The following is a 15,031-nucleotide window of genomic DNA, read 5'->3' as shown; positions in this document are numbered from 1 at the left end:
GTCTGCGATTTCTGCATCGCGACCCTTGTTATATTACAATGTTTCAGCCTTAAAATCCCCCCCAAAATTCCGCTGTGGCTATTCACAGCTTTGTCTTGATACTCAGAGATACATGCTACATGGAGTTTTTGGATCGAAAAGAGGTAAGCACACGATAATACCTCGTTAAAATCATGGCGTCTATAAGTATGCTCTCTCTCATGCTCTCACCTCCAGTTAGGGTTGTTCTGTATGTTTTATTATTATTATTTTTTTAATGCCCTCCTGTTCAAATTTCTTCTTCCCCCAGAAAATTTAGATTTTAAGCTTTCCAATGATGTATCACACATGCATATAGGACATATTTGAAATTTGGCCAAATTGGGGGTCTCACAGCGGCCCTTCAAGTCACTTGAGTGTTTTCTGCCATATAGCCACACACACACGCACACATATCAAGGTTTTTCATTTATTGCGGCGGGTTCTGGTCCCCATTAACCACGAAAAACGAGGGATAACTGTACGATACTGTACATACAAACAACCAGAAGATGCTGCCACCTTGTGGATAGAATAAAAAAAATGACATGGAAACTACTCAAGTTGATTTGTAATTTGTAAATAAACAATACTAAAGTGTACGTCTATTTCTGTCAAAAAAAAGAACGTGGACAATATTTTAGCATGATACTAAGTCTAAATCATTTGACACAAACGAACAAATAAGGCGTGAGAAAGTGCTGTTTTCGACCTTCCAAAATGAATCGGTATTTTATTTACTTTATATTTTGTGACAGTTTAGAACATGAATGCAGTTTTCTATTTCTTATTAAATATAATAATCTCATCAAACAAAAGAAAAACTCGGCAAATTACTATATATATTTTTTAATCTATAACAAAACATTGATTTAACGCTAGCCAATGCAGATGTGGAATGAATGTCACGTGATCCAAAATGACCAATCAGAGCGCATTCTTGGATGAAGGCGGAAGTTGTCAAAGTGTCAAGCAAAATGGTTTATCTAATCTTGTGTTGACTTTGGACGACGTCGAGGTTAATTGAAAACAAGTATTAAAACGCCTCAACATTGCTTTTGTTGACGTTCTCGTCAGACTGAGATATGGACACGGTGCAGAACTGAATGTAAGCCCCGTGGGCATCTTGTTAGAAAGTGTAACCCGACAGGTTAGTCTGCTTTTGTCTGAAATCGGATGCTTCTTTTTTTTTTCTTTTTTCTGCCACCCACGTCCCTCGTGTACTACATTGTTCTTATCTCAGCTTGTCGTCACGTGAGTGCTTCTGTTTGCATTTTCGTCTTTCAGAGAAAATTGGCAGTTGGTGTTTCATTTCCTGAATGAGCAATGGGTGATCCGTGGCAAGAATGCATGGAGGACTGTGTGGAGGTTGCAAAACAGGCTGGCAAGGTTGGTGTGCTAATTAATGAAAGAAAGAAAAAAAACACTTTATTTTTGATGAACACAAAGAAAATCCACAGCCGTTCTTGTAGAAATCACAATCTTATTTCCATTGGGGCTCCTCAAATCCCTAATCACGTGTATCCTGGTGAAAATCAATGTATTTTAGGAGTTTCCAACACTACCCATCAACATTGTTTGATTAACGGCATCTGCAATTTGGAAAAAAATCAGCCCACAACATCAGTGTCCTCAATTGACACAAAATGTTTGTAGACATCACAACAGGATGCGTGAAAAAGTCCCAAAGGCCCATGCCTAAAAATGAACAGGAAGTCCACTATTTTTACTGGCGAATCCAAATGCTTTCATCTCAGACACTCAGCAATCGGCATGGAATTGATGTCTGCCATTAAAGAAATAATTTCAAGGTTCCATGCTCAAAATTGAAGAGGAAGTCAATTATATTGGTTTGAAGCGGCAATTTAGGGGCCAATTCCAGCACTAGACTAGAAAATAAAATGGTGACTGACACTAATTTCAAAGGGTGGACGTAATGAGAAAATACAGAAAAATATCTCAAGGAGCCACACTCAGAATTAAACAGGAAGCCTACCAAATAGTTTTCTTCTTCTGTCTGATAATGCTTGGCTATGATATCCACATTTATTTATAAGTGTGTCGGTCCTGCCAGATAATCCGCGAGGCCCTCGAAGGCGACATCACGGTCATGCACAAAAGTTCGCAAGTGGACCTGGTGACTGAGACGGACCAGCGAGTGGAGAAGCTTATCATATCTTCCATAAAAGCAAAATTTCCTACACACAGGTAACTCATTGGCTACCATTTACAGCAGAGGTCGACCGATATGGGATTTTCAGATGTTGATGCTGATACCAATATCTAAAAAAAATTCTGCTGATTGATGATATCCAGCGGCGATTTTGTAAGCCGATATTTGAAGCTGATAAACTTCATTTTTAAAGCACATAGATGATGAAAGGCAATTAAAAAAAAAAAAAGCTTGAACAGCTTCAAATTTACAATGACCTGAGACTTAGAGTATTAAAACACCTGGGGAAATGCTAATATTCCATCATTTATCCATAAACGCATGCCTTTTGGATTCATATCATGCCACTTAGTGTAATTACACACATCGCAACACCAAGAAAATGATAGAAATTGCATCGATTGTCAAGCTTAAACGACCGGCGCCTAAGCCTGTCGCAATATGCAATAATTCCATTTATCGCATGATAAATAAAAATGAAGGCGGTAACTTTTCCGCTTCGATTTATGCACGCGTGCGGCAGACGTGCTGTTAAAAGTTCGGCTTCCTTGTTACCAACTACATAAAATGCATCTTCGTTCCGGGTCCGGCAAAAGAAAGTAGCGCCGGAGCCAATTCATTCCCATTATATCTTATTGTTCAATGTATACCAGCCGCGTCAGTGCTCCGGCTTGACTGCGGACCATCTGCGGCGTGCCGGAGCCTGCCGGATGGTTTAGGCCATTTCCTATTTTTGGTGTAGACGCATCCGCCAAAATGAATGGTTCCAGGCCTGGAGTCAACAGCCCAGTGTCTTATTAACAGTTTAAACACCAGCGAACATGGAGGAAGAACGTTTAATCATGGAGGTGGAAAGTCACAAAGTGATTTATATGCAGCAGATCATTATTATAAGGACAGCATTAAAAAGGAAGTTGCAAGGTGTCCTACTAACTCATTCACTCCCAGCCATTTTCACCGGAGCAAGGCCCTTCGCTCCCGGCCGTTTTTCTGGATTTTGACTGATTTTGCAAGGCCCACAGAAAATTCTGTTCTATTGATATATAAACATGGAACCCACCAAAAGAAAGATTAGACTCTCTTCTTTCAGCAGAAAAAAGTTCGTTCATATCTTTTTCCATTCTTTAGAAATCAGCACTAGAAATAAAGTACCGTAGCTTAGTTTGAGCAATTTTCCAATTTCTGATAAAAAAAAATGGAGAAATTGAGCTTTTTGTGAAAGCATACATTTCAAACATAACTTTGACTTTAACACAGCTATTTTTTGCTTTAGTTTAGGGTTGTCAAACGATTAAAATTTTTAATCGAGTTAATTACAGCTTAAAAAATAATTAATCGTAATTAATCGCAATTAATCGAAATTCAAACCGTCTATAAAATATGCCATATTTTTCTGTAAATTATATATATATTCTGTAAAATAAATTGTTGGAATGGAAAGATAAGACACAAGATGGATATATACATTCAACATACGGTACATAAGGACTGTAGTGGGCATTTCACTCTACTGTCATTTAAATCTGTCTATGCTGTCCTCACTCCGAAGCGTCTACTAGACAGCTAGTGAACGACGCCTTAATCAGACTTCTTTTTCATCTGATTTATTAATAAAATGGCCTCAAACCATTGTCCTCTTTAGACCGTCGTAAAACTACTAAATAAAAGTACACAAGCATTGCATTAGCAACAACGTTAGCTTAGCACGCTATACAGGTTCACTAAACATAAACAAAAAGCGTCTCATACAAAAAATATAACATTTCGCTTACTAACATAATATGTACATTCTTTATAACAACCATACTTACGGACAAATCTTGTCCAAGGATCATATAAGCACAACATTATCAGACCGAGACGTCGTGCAGCCATAATGAACTGGTAAGAAAACAAACCATGTCGCAAAGCGACCACAAGAGTTCGCTGTTGGACAGCATAAAAAGCCTTGCTGCAAAACTTACCAAAAGGCAGAATACTTTCTGAGCGGGACATGTGCGTTAATTGCGTCAAATATTTTAACGTGATTAATTTCAAAAATTAATTACCGCGCGTTAACGCGATACTTTTGACAGCCCTACTTTAGTTACATCCCAAACATCTAAATAATGTTTTCCTTTTACAAAATAACAGAAACAACAAGAAAAATAGAGCTTTTGATAGCAAAGTAACAATTTATTTACACATAACTAACTGAAAGATGACGCTATTGTGGCTGCGACAGCCGGTTAAACTTTTGTCTCATCGTTGCCTGTCTCAACAAGATGAATTTTTTAGAGTCTCTGCGGGCTCTGCTCGTGAGCAGCACGGGCTCAACGGCATCTAGTGGTCCCGGTCGTTCTGCTCTGTCGTCCAGCGCCTAGCATCCCGGGCGTCCTACCGGTTGTTCTGCTCGGCTGTCCGCCACCTGGCATCCATTCGGTCATCTTCCACTGGCGCCCCGGCTTTGTGGCTTGGCCTCTCGTTGCCGTTGAATAGGGTTGCGGATCTTAACAAATGCACTACTGCCCTCCAGTGGCCAGTTTTTTTTGCTTTAAAACGGATTTTCAGCTTTGTACTTTGGAGCTCAATTGAATCAGAACCCAGAGTTGTCTTTTTTGAAAAAACAAAACGTAAAAGACGTATAAATACGTCTTTGGGACACTGAAACAATTAAAAATAGAACGTATTTATACGTTTTTGGGAGCAAATTAGTTAATATATACTGTATTCTCACTGTGTTATTGTAAATTGGTTTAAAAAACTAAATTGGGGGGGGGCGCAATAATATCGCACATCGCAATAATTTATGAGATAAATTATCGCACACTGAAATTCGTTATCGCGACAGGCCTACCGGCGCCCAAGATCCCGGAAATCTAGCATATTGTGTGCGTGACTTCACAACTCGGAAACACCCGGCTCAGTGCTTGGGTCCTGACAAAGTACTGAATGGCGGTGATGATGGCGGACAATTTTGTTTCTAGTTGCAGCGACGAATCCGACATAACGAACGTTCTTCTAATGGTGACGAGGAGAGTTATGAACCTTTCTTTGGTGTTATGAGTTATCAATTTAAGCCCAAACAAAAGCAAATGCAGCCTAATGAAACGATCATTGAGGGGAGCAATCACAATGATGAAACACTGGAAACAGATCGTGTGGGAAACACCGAATGGTTTGTTTTGCATTTCTTTTTGTGAAGCTGATACACCGTGACCGCGAAATAAAGTAATGTATAGAATAATTATCATTTATTGTGCTATCATAGGCTTTCGCTCTGCCAACAGACACAAATTTGAATGGGATTGAAGGATTTGTTGTATATATTTTACGAGCGATAATTCAAACATATGTCCAGTCCTATATCCAATGCGTGATATGTTTTTTTTTATTGTAAAAGAGTACTCACTCTGGCCATTTCGAGCTTGGCTGCCAAAAAGCTCAATCTCGGTCTCATCTGACCAAAGCACACGGTCCCAGTTGAAGCCTGGGACCGTGTGCTTTGGTCAGATGAGACCGAGATTGAGCTTTTTGGAACCAAACACTCTTAAGATGCACATGCTGAAAAGCACCTCATACCCACTGTGAAGTATGGGGGTGGGTCAGTGATGCTGTGGGGCTGTTTCGCTTCCAAAGGCCCCTAGGAACCTTGTTAGGGTGCATGGCATCGTGAATGCTTTGAAATACCAGGACATTTTAAATCAAAATCTGTTGCCCTCTGCCCGAAAGCTGAAGATGGGTCGTCACTGGGTCTTTCAGCAAGACAATGACCCTAAACATATGGCCTAATCTACACAGAAATGATTCACCAGACGCAAAATCAAGCTCCTCCCATGGACATCTCAGTCCCCAGACCTTGTTTTGTTGGCAAAAGGGGGTTGTACAAAGTATTAACACCAGGGGTTCTAATAATTGTGACACACATTATTTGATGTCAAATAATTATTTCTTTATGTGGGATTTTTTCCCCCACTGAATAAATGCACTTGTATTGAAGGTTGGATTTTTCTCTTTTTTTTCCATTAAGGTCCCATATTATTTGAATTAAAAAAAAATTATTAGAAGCTAAAAAACACATCTTAACCAGGGGTGCCAATAATTATGGAGGGCTCTGTACATGAAGACAAAAAAAAGACAAAAAAGGAAAACAAGAAGGTGGTTGAGGGGAAAATATGCAAAAGGTTAAGCTTGAGGTGAAATAAAAAAAATATGGAAATGGGGAAAACGTGGATGAGGGAAAATATGATATAAAGAAAACAAGAACGTAGATGGGGAAAACATGGAAAAGGGAAAACAAGGGTATTTGTAGGGGAAAAATATGGAAAAAGGAAAACGATGGAGGAGGAGGGGAAAAAAATTCTTTATATACCGGCAATATATATTAATATATATAATAAAGGGAAAACAAAATCACTGCCAGCCATACCAGTCCAAATGCATTGGATATCTATTGTCGTCAATGACACTGAAATCTGATCATAAATTGCTTCGTCAGTCATTGGCAGCGAATGAGTTTCTGTAAGTATATGTTGTTCATACATTATTTGCCTTAAGCTTACAATAGACCTTTTTGACTCTTTAGAGTAGATGAACTTGGCTATTGCCAAGAATTTACTCGGGGGTGTGGCCTGCTTCTTTTGCTTGGATGCGGTCTGTCTTACAGTGACTAAATAAGGACAAGCGCTATCAAAAATGAATGGGACTCTGTATTAAGGTGCTTTGTGATTGACTGGCAAGCACTCTGGTTGTGCCGCACCTCATTTGAAAAAAGTTGAGCGGGATGAACTCCAGTTGACTGTGATCTGAGAGAGACAAGTAGAAAATGAATAGGTGCTTGTTTTTGATGAACTATTTCCATAGAAAATGGACAAAGGGGATAGTTTACAGTAATGTGTGAAACATTTCAACTCGTTCTCATATATTGACCACAAATGCAATTAATTCTTTCGTCTTTGTGTGCTCCTTTAGCTTCATAGGTGAGGAGTCAGTGGCAGCGGGAGCTTCGAGCGTCCTCACTGACGACCCCACTTGGATCATTGACCCGATTGACGGAACTACTAACTTCGTGCACAGGTACGGTTTACAATCCCTTGGGTTTTTTTGGTCTATTTTTTCCTTTTAATTGCTGTCAGGCTAATGAGTTGACCTCTGAATGTACACTGGTGGCTCAAAAGTATTGGCACCCTCTGTCAGATAATGCTCAATTTCTCCCAGAAAATCATTGCAATTACAAATGCTTTGGTAGTAATATCTTCATTTATTTTGTTTGCAATGACACAACACAGAAGAGAAAGAGATTTTCTTTAAAATCATTATCATTTTACACAAAACTCCAAAAATGGGCCGGACAAAAGTATTGGCACCCTCAGCCTAATACTTGGTAGCAAAACCTTTAGACAAAATAACTGCAAACAACCGCTTTCGGTATCCATCAATGAGTTTCTCACAATAATCTGCTGGATTTCAGACCGTTCTTCTTTGGCCATGTGCTCCAGGTCTCTGAGATTTGAAGGGTGCTTTCTCCAAACTGCCATTTTCAGACCTCTCCTTAGATGTTCTAAGGGATTCAAGTCTTGACTCATTGCTGGCCACTTTAAAAGTCTCTAGTCCTTTCTCTCAAACCATTTTCTAGTGCTTTTTGAGGTGTGTTTTGGGTCATTGTCCTGCTGGAAGACCCTGACCTCTGAGGGAGACCCAGCTTTCTCACACTGGGCCCTACTTAATGCTGCAGAATTAGTAGGTAGTCTTCAGACTTCATAATATCATGCACACGGTCAAGCAGTCCAGTGCCAGAGGTAGCAAAGCAACCCCAAAACACCAGGGAACCTCTGCCATGTTTGACTGTGGGGACCGTGTTCTTTTCTTTGAAGGCCTGTTTTTTTCTTCCTGTAAACTCAATGTTAATGCCTTTTCCCAAAAAGCTCTACTTTTGTCTCATCTGACTAGAGAACATTCTTCCAAAACGTTTTTGAATCTTTCAGGTAAGTTTTGGCAAACTCCAGCCTGTTTTTTTTTTTTTTTTTTTACGTCTCTGGGTCAGAGGTTGGGTCTTCCTGGGTATCCTATCATAGAGTCCCTTTTCATTCAGACGTCAACGGATAGTACGGGTTGACACTGTTGTACCCTCGGACTGCAGGACAGCTTGAACTTGTTTGGATGTTAGTCGAGGTACCTTATCCACCAGCCGCACAATCTTTCGTTGAAATCTCTCGTCAATTTTTTTTTTACGTCCACATCTAAGGTGGTTAGCCACAGTGCCATGGGCTTTACACTTGTTGATGACACTGCGCACGGTAGATACACTAACATTAAGGTCTTTGGAGATGGACTTGTAGCCTTGAGATTGCCCATGCTTCCTCACACTTTTGCTTGTCAAGTCCTCAGACAGTTCTTTGGTCTTCTTTCTTTTCTCCATGCTGATTGTGGCACACACAAGGACATAGGTTGAGTCAACTTTAATCCATTTTAACTGGCTGCAAGTGTGGTTTAGTTAGTGCCACAGGAAAGTAACAGGTGCTGTTAATTACACAAATTAGAGAAGCATTCCATGATTTTTCAAAGGGTCCCAATAGTTTTGCGTGGCCCATTTTTGGAGTTCTGTGTAAAATGATCATGATTTATTATTTTTTTTTTTCCATTCTCTTTTTTTTTCATTGCAACAAAATAAATGAAGATATTACTACCAAAGCATTTATAATTTAAATCATTTTGTGGGAGAAATTGAGATTTATCTGACAGAATTACAGGGGCGCCAATACTTTTGGCCAGCAGTGTATCCCTTTGAGGGAATTCATTAACCCATTAGAGGGCTCTCATTTTACTCATCGGCTGCCATTGATGGAACTAGACATCCAATCCATTTTGACTGGAAGTGGGGAATGAGCATTTGTTCATTCGCTCCTCCCAGTCAAAATGGATTGGACGTCTATCGCTGTCAATGACAAGCATTACTTAAGTATGCATATTAAATATGAGCCTTATCGGGGGTCATAATCAAGGTATGTTTCAATTTTTATTTATTTTAATTACCTTATTGGTCCGAATACAAGACTGTGTTTTTTGCATTGAAATAAGACTAAAAAGAGGGGGGAGTCTTATATTCGCCGTCTAGACATTATATCCATTCACGACGCTAGATGGCGCCAGATATCATTGAAGCGATGTTCTGTCACGACAGATCTCAGCTACTCTCAAGTTTAACCAGTTTGCATTATTTTATTGCAATGTTTTTCCTTATTCAGATTTGTTTCAAGACTAGTTACAGTTAGACCTCACTTTGATGGTAAATGCAGTTTTTGCAATTTTGTTGTTTTATCACAATAGATTGGTTTATTTACATTTCAAAAACCAGAAGCTATTCATTTACGAATGTGATTGCACTTTAGTTAACATATTTAAATGTTCAGATATTAAGATTGAATGAGGCAAAATAACATGCTCTTTCTCTCAAATATATTGTTATAATCATTTGTTTCGGATGTACTGTAATTATTTTCATTATAAAAATTAATTTGGTGTTCAAAAAGTATTTTTTCAAACTTGAGTCTTGAAAAAGAGGGGGTCGTCTTATGATCAGGGCCGTCTTATATTTAGGCCAATACGGTATATAAAAAACATTTTATTGACTTTTAATTGTATTTATTCTAGGACTGTCAAACGATTAAAATTTTTAATCGAGTTTATCACAGCTTAAAAATTAATTAATCTTAATTAATCGCAGTTCAAACCATCTATGAAATATGCCATATTTTTCTGTAAATTATTGTTGAAATGGAAAGATAAGACACAAGACGGATATATACATTCAACATACTGTACATAAGTACTGTATTTGTTTATTATAACAATAAATCAACAAGATGGCATTAACATCAACATTCTGTTAAAGCGATCCATGGATAGAAAGACTTGTCGTTCTTAAAAGATAAATGTTAGTACAAGTTATAGAAATTTTATGTTAAAACTCCTCTTAATGTTTTTGTTTTGATAAAATTTGTAAAATTTTCAATCAAAAAATAAACTAGTAGCTCGCCATTGTTGATGTCAATAATTACATTACATTACATTATGGCGCTTAAACCCACAAATTCAGTCGCACCAAAGCGCCAGCAGAGGGAGACAAAAAACCCAAGTAACAAGTGGACATGAAACTGTTGTCATTTTAATCTGTTTGAGCGGGGCATGTGTGTTAATTGCATCAAATATTTTAATGTGATGAATTTTTAAAAATTAATTACCGCCCGTTAACGCGATAATTTTGACAGCCCTAATTTATTCATAAAAAAAAAATAAAAATAAAAAAATAAAGAAAAGAAAGGAGCACTCTGAGCAGAACTCCGCCAAAACAGCCAAATTCAAAAGTATTGACCTCTGCGACCTTTAACCTTATTACTCCAAAATGTAATCACCTCTTCCGTTATATATTACAATCATATCCTGGAAGTTTGATAATAATCAGTTTATTCATCCTTGCTATTTTGAACACAAACGTACAGACATATGGAAGTGAATACATAACCTCCAACTTCTGCAGGTTTCACCTTTTGGCGGAGGTAATAATTAAATATACTGTATGGGGATAAGTTCTTTTTTATTTTATTTTATTTTTTTAAATGATCAAAAAGTCTCTTGCCCAATAAAGAGTCAAACTGTGACTTAATATTGAAAAATCTTTCTTTTCAGGTTCCCTTTTGTGTCTGTATCCATCGGCTTTACAGTGAAAAAAGAGGTACGCCACACTGGTTTGTTGAATTTTCAACAACATAAACATAATTGCTGAGATAATGAGCCCTCATTTATCATTGTTTTTATTTGCTGCATGATTACTGTATTTATCTATGACACTCTTGACCTCAGATAATATTCGGCGTGGTTTACAGCTGCATTGAGGACAAAATGTACACTGCACGGATAGGCAAAGGTGCCTTTTGCAATGGTGTTCCCATCAAGGTTTCAGGGCAGGAAGGTGAGAGTTGACGGTTTTTGGGTTGACCAGGAGATGGCGCCAAAATTCTCAATCTAATCACCCATGTTGCTACTGTAGATCTCAATCGCAGCCTCGTGCTGACAGAGGTGGGCTTTAAAAATGACCCCCAGCGTTTCGAGACGCTCATGGCCAACCTCAGACGCATCATTTCCATCCCAGTGCATGGGTAATTGCCTCCGTCTGGGTGTTTTTTTTTTTTTTTTTTTTGTCATTCTAAGCATATTTTGTCCAAATTCAGCATCCGCTCGCCAGGGAGTGCCGCTGTTAACATGTGCATGGTGGCAAGTGGCTCAGCTGACGCGTATTACCATATGGGGATCCACTGCTGGGATATGGCTGGCGGGGCGGCGGTGGTCACAGAAGCAGGGGGAGTTGTAGTGGATATATCAGGTAGGAGAAAATGATTACACAAGTGTCTCTCTACTTTTTCGCATGTTGGTGCCATCGCTTGACTAAAAAAAATAGGCAAGTTAGAACAAGATTGTGCAAAGGGAGATTCTCAAATCAGGAAGTGGCAAGGTGTTGAAAGTTTTGAGTAATCTAATTTTCAATGGTTGGTAACGTACATCCTGTCTTCTTGCGTGAGGACCTAACTGTGCATTCATAGCGGATGTACACGTTGGTTAACAATGGTGTTGTGGATTAGTCATGCATGGTTGTGAATCATGTTCTGTCATTTTTAACTCCAAGTATTTGCTCGCGGTGTTTAAGCTACTGCCAAAATTTCGTGCGGTTGCCCTTAGAGGTTAAGTTATGAAACTGTATACCTGCGGTGATAAATTTTGAGACTGCTCACCATTCGGTGGAATAATAAAGACTGTTTTTTTTCAGCCAAAATAATACAATTAAGAATGTTTTTAAACTCCTTGCCTTCTATTGATGGTGCTAGACGTCCAGTCCATTTTGAAATAGATTGGACGTCAAGCACCATCAATAGCATTGAAAGATGTGTATCCACAGCTAAGTGTTCTCAGTGTAAATGTTTATTGTTTTATCTTTTCCGGATTGTGAGTTATCTGGAAAATATCAATTAGAAAAACAATTATACCAAAATATTGACTTTTTACCCTCAGCAATATTTTTGATCGTTTTTCCCTTTGAAATGAGGTCATAAATATTTCCTAAAATAAAAAAAATATTTTCCCTTGGAAAAACATAAATAATAAAGAAATGTTTTTCCACTACATCTAAGGGCGCTTTCACACTAGCACTGTTCTTTTTCTCAGATAGTCCACTTCGTTTTATAAATGTGAACTCTCATCCGAATTCTAGTTTGGACCAAACAAACGAAATCTGGTCCGCTCAAAATCGTGGGTCCCGGTCCGCTTTAGGTGCACACTGCTTCGCTTGCAGGTCGCGCTTATGCTACATTATGTGTGGGGTCACACCACTTTTCTCTTCTAAATTTGTCCAATCAATGAGTGCGCCTTTCGTCCACGTCATGCTACTTGGAAAGCTCGGTTGACGCTAGAGGCGTGCGAAATTTCCGATTCTTAGATTATTCGCCATTCGGCCTTGGAAGATTCGAGAACGATTCACAAACATATAAATTCCAATTATTGAATTATACCAGGTAAAGCGGAAATAAAACACATTCAGCGCGGTCTTCGGGACGCAATGAGAAACGGACCGAGAGTAAATATCATGTTCAACTCATGCCGCTGGATAAAAAAAAAAACAATAATACCTGACTCCGGCCGTCAGCCGCTACAAACAGCGCCCAGTTGCTAGTTGCAACAAACATACGGCAACATACGGCTATGGTAGATATCACATATATCTAGAACTAGATGTGAAATGACAGACGACGGCCGTGTTAGATCATATATCAAGAACTAGATGTGAAATAACAGACTTTCCCGCGCTAGTAAACAGGCGCCATCTTAAAACAGTAGACTTCTCTAGAAGGCTCTGTTGTAGCAAACCTAATTACTATTTATCTAAAAAAAAAAAAAAAACCGGCAAAAAGTTGACTTGAATCTATCTTTTAATGATGAAACAGTTTTAAAACTTTCACGTCGAAAGTAGACAGAAGGGAAATTATGGAATAACAGGAGCAATTTTAACAACTTTAACGGTTGATTCACAACATTAAATTAATTGAATGTAGTTTAAAGCTGCCGATACAGAATGGGGACTTGAGTATTTTATTTACTGTTTTTATCGGTTAACTTGATTCTGAAATAGAAGTTTGTTTAGCCTGAGAGGATTTTTGAACAATTTTGGAACTTGTGTACAAGAATTAAAAGGGGGGGGGGGTTGTGGTGCATCAATAATCGATTTATAATCGAATCGGAGCCTCTGAATCATAATCGTAATCGAATCGTTAGGTGCCCAAAGATTCCCACCTCTAGTTGACGCGGTGTGAATACTGAACCTTTTTACAGGCATGAAAATCACTCACCTTTCGGTGAAATTTGCCAATGTGAAGTCAAAAGGGGTGACCTACGTGAATTTTGTAGATCCGAGGAGAAAAATTTTAGGGGGGGGGGGGGAGGGGGGCGCAATTCCATATGACTAACTAACGACATGTTTTATTGAAGTTGCTCAGCCTGTCGCGATATGCAATGAGTCCATTTGTCGCAAGGTAAATAAAAATGAGGGCGATAATTTTCACGGCTGCGTTTTATCACCGCGTGCGTGCATGCATAAATTTGTGCGTGCGTGTAGAGAACATATGAGACTCCAGTTCATTTTACAGATTTTATTGGTAATCAGCACGCCGTAGAATTACAGTTCAGACATACAAAATAAGGAAACACCTATGTTAAACACTGTAAACGTTAGCATTGCTACATTGAGACTAATGAGGTAAAAAAGACAACCTACTCTAGCCTGCTATAAAACACTGGCAGTCTTGTCCAAAACGCAAATTTGCGGTTAAAAGGTGACGCTTCAAACATTAAAAATCGCTGGTTATTAGCATTTGCAAACGAAAAAATGAAAAGAAAAAAAAAATCTGAGTGACACCACAAGCAATGACGATAACTGCTGTTTTGCGGAGTGTGAAGCTGTTAGCGGTTTAGCAACGTACTTCCGGTGAACATATCAAAATAAAAGCACGCCACGTTCATATAAATAACGATTTCTGGAGTTTAATCCCCCATACTTCAGAATTAATACTATAATATGTAATACTATAATACTACAGAATTCAGATTTTACACTAAGAATAGCTTTAAAATGACACCCTTTTTGAAAAATAGGATTTGCAATGAATATTATAATTCTTACTATACTATTTTATATAGTAGTATACTATAATAATAATGCTAGATATTTTTTAAAAATTGTTTTGAATAATGTTGGAAAAGCAAAGTCCGTGTTCTGAATCTGTTTACATTACATTCTTTTGCACTAGTAAATGCTATCAACATTTGACCTCATTGTTTATGTGTGATTAATTATTGTTATTTACATGTGTATTTATGTGTTTTTGTGAATTAATAAGCGTCAACAAAAATTTCATTGCTAAATTTGTAAAAAGTCGACTAATCGTAAAAATGGTCGGCTGACTAATCGGGAGAAAATTAGTCGTTTGGGACAGCCCTACCAGAACATATTTCCTCCACACCCTTCTCACCTTTTTAACCCATGACCCATTTTCATGCCTGTTTTTAACAAGTTATTTGCAAGTGTTTTTGCGGGGTAGCTCTGCAACTGGACCCTGGACGTCTTGGTCTAATGTGAAAGTGCTCTGAAATTAAAACTGATAAATTCCCCCACCCCCACAACAATATATAAAAAGGAATATTTTTGCATGTTTGTTTTTCCCCTGTTTATTATAACCCCCATAAATGTGTTCTTTACTGGGGGCTTTCCAAATTACATGTTTTCGTTAAAAAAAAAAAAAAACAAGAATTATGCAACAT

General features: G+C 38.3%; 1 protein-coding gene across 2 annotated transcripts in view; it reads left to right on the top strand.

The window, feature by feature from the left end:
- Positions 1-969: 969 nt before the first annotated feature.
- The window catches only part of LOC130908837 (inositol monophosphatase 1-like), a 34,289-nt gene continuing 20,227 nt past the window's right edge, over positions 970-15,031 (top strand). For both annotated transcript variants that reach the window (XR_009061656.1, XM_057824702.1), the window contains exons 1-8: positions 970-1,168; positions 1,306-1,407; positions 2,093-2,226; positions 7,142-7,246; positions 10,856-10,901; positions 11,030-11,138; positions 11,217-11,325; positions 11,398-11,549. Coding sequence is in view for 1 of the 2 variants with exons in the window: in XM_057824702.1 (XP_057680685.1) it covers positions 1,345-1,407; positions 2,093-2,226; positions 7,142-7,246; positions 10,856-10,901; positions 11,030-11,138; positions 11,217-11,325; positions 11,398-11,549 (718 nt within the window). In the remaining variant the exon portion in view is untranslated. The remainder of the gene's footprint in view (positions 1,169-1,305; positions 1,408-2,092; positions 2,227-7,141; positions 7,247-10,855; positions 10,902-11,029; positions 11,139-11,216; positions 11,326-11,397; positions 11,550-15,031) is intronic.

Source organism: Corythoichthys intestinalis, chromosome 20 (assembly GCF_030265065.1).
Source record: "Corythoichthys intestinalis isolate RoL2023-P3 chromosome 20, ASM3026506v1, whole genome shotgun sequence".
Classification (NCBI taxonomy): domain Eukaryota; kingdom Metazoa; phylum Chordata; class Actinopteri; order Syngnathiformes; family Syngnathidae; genus Corythoichthys; species Corythoichthys intestinalis.
This window is presented reverse-complemented; position numbering and strand designations above follow the sequence as displayed.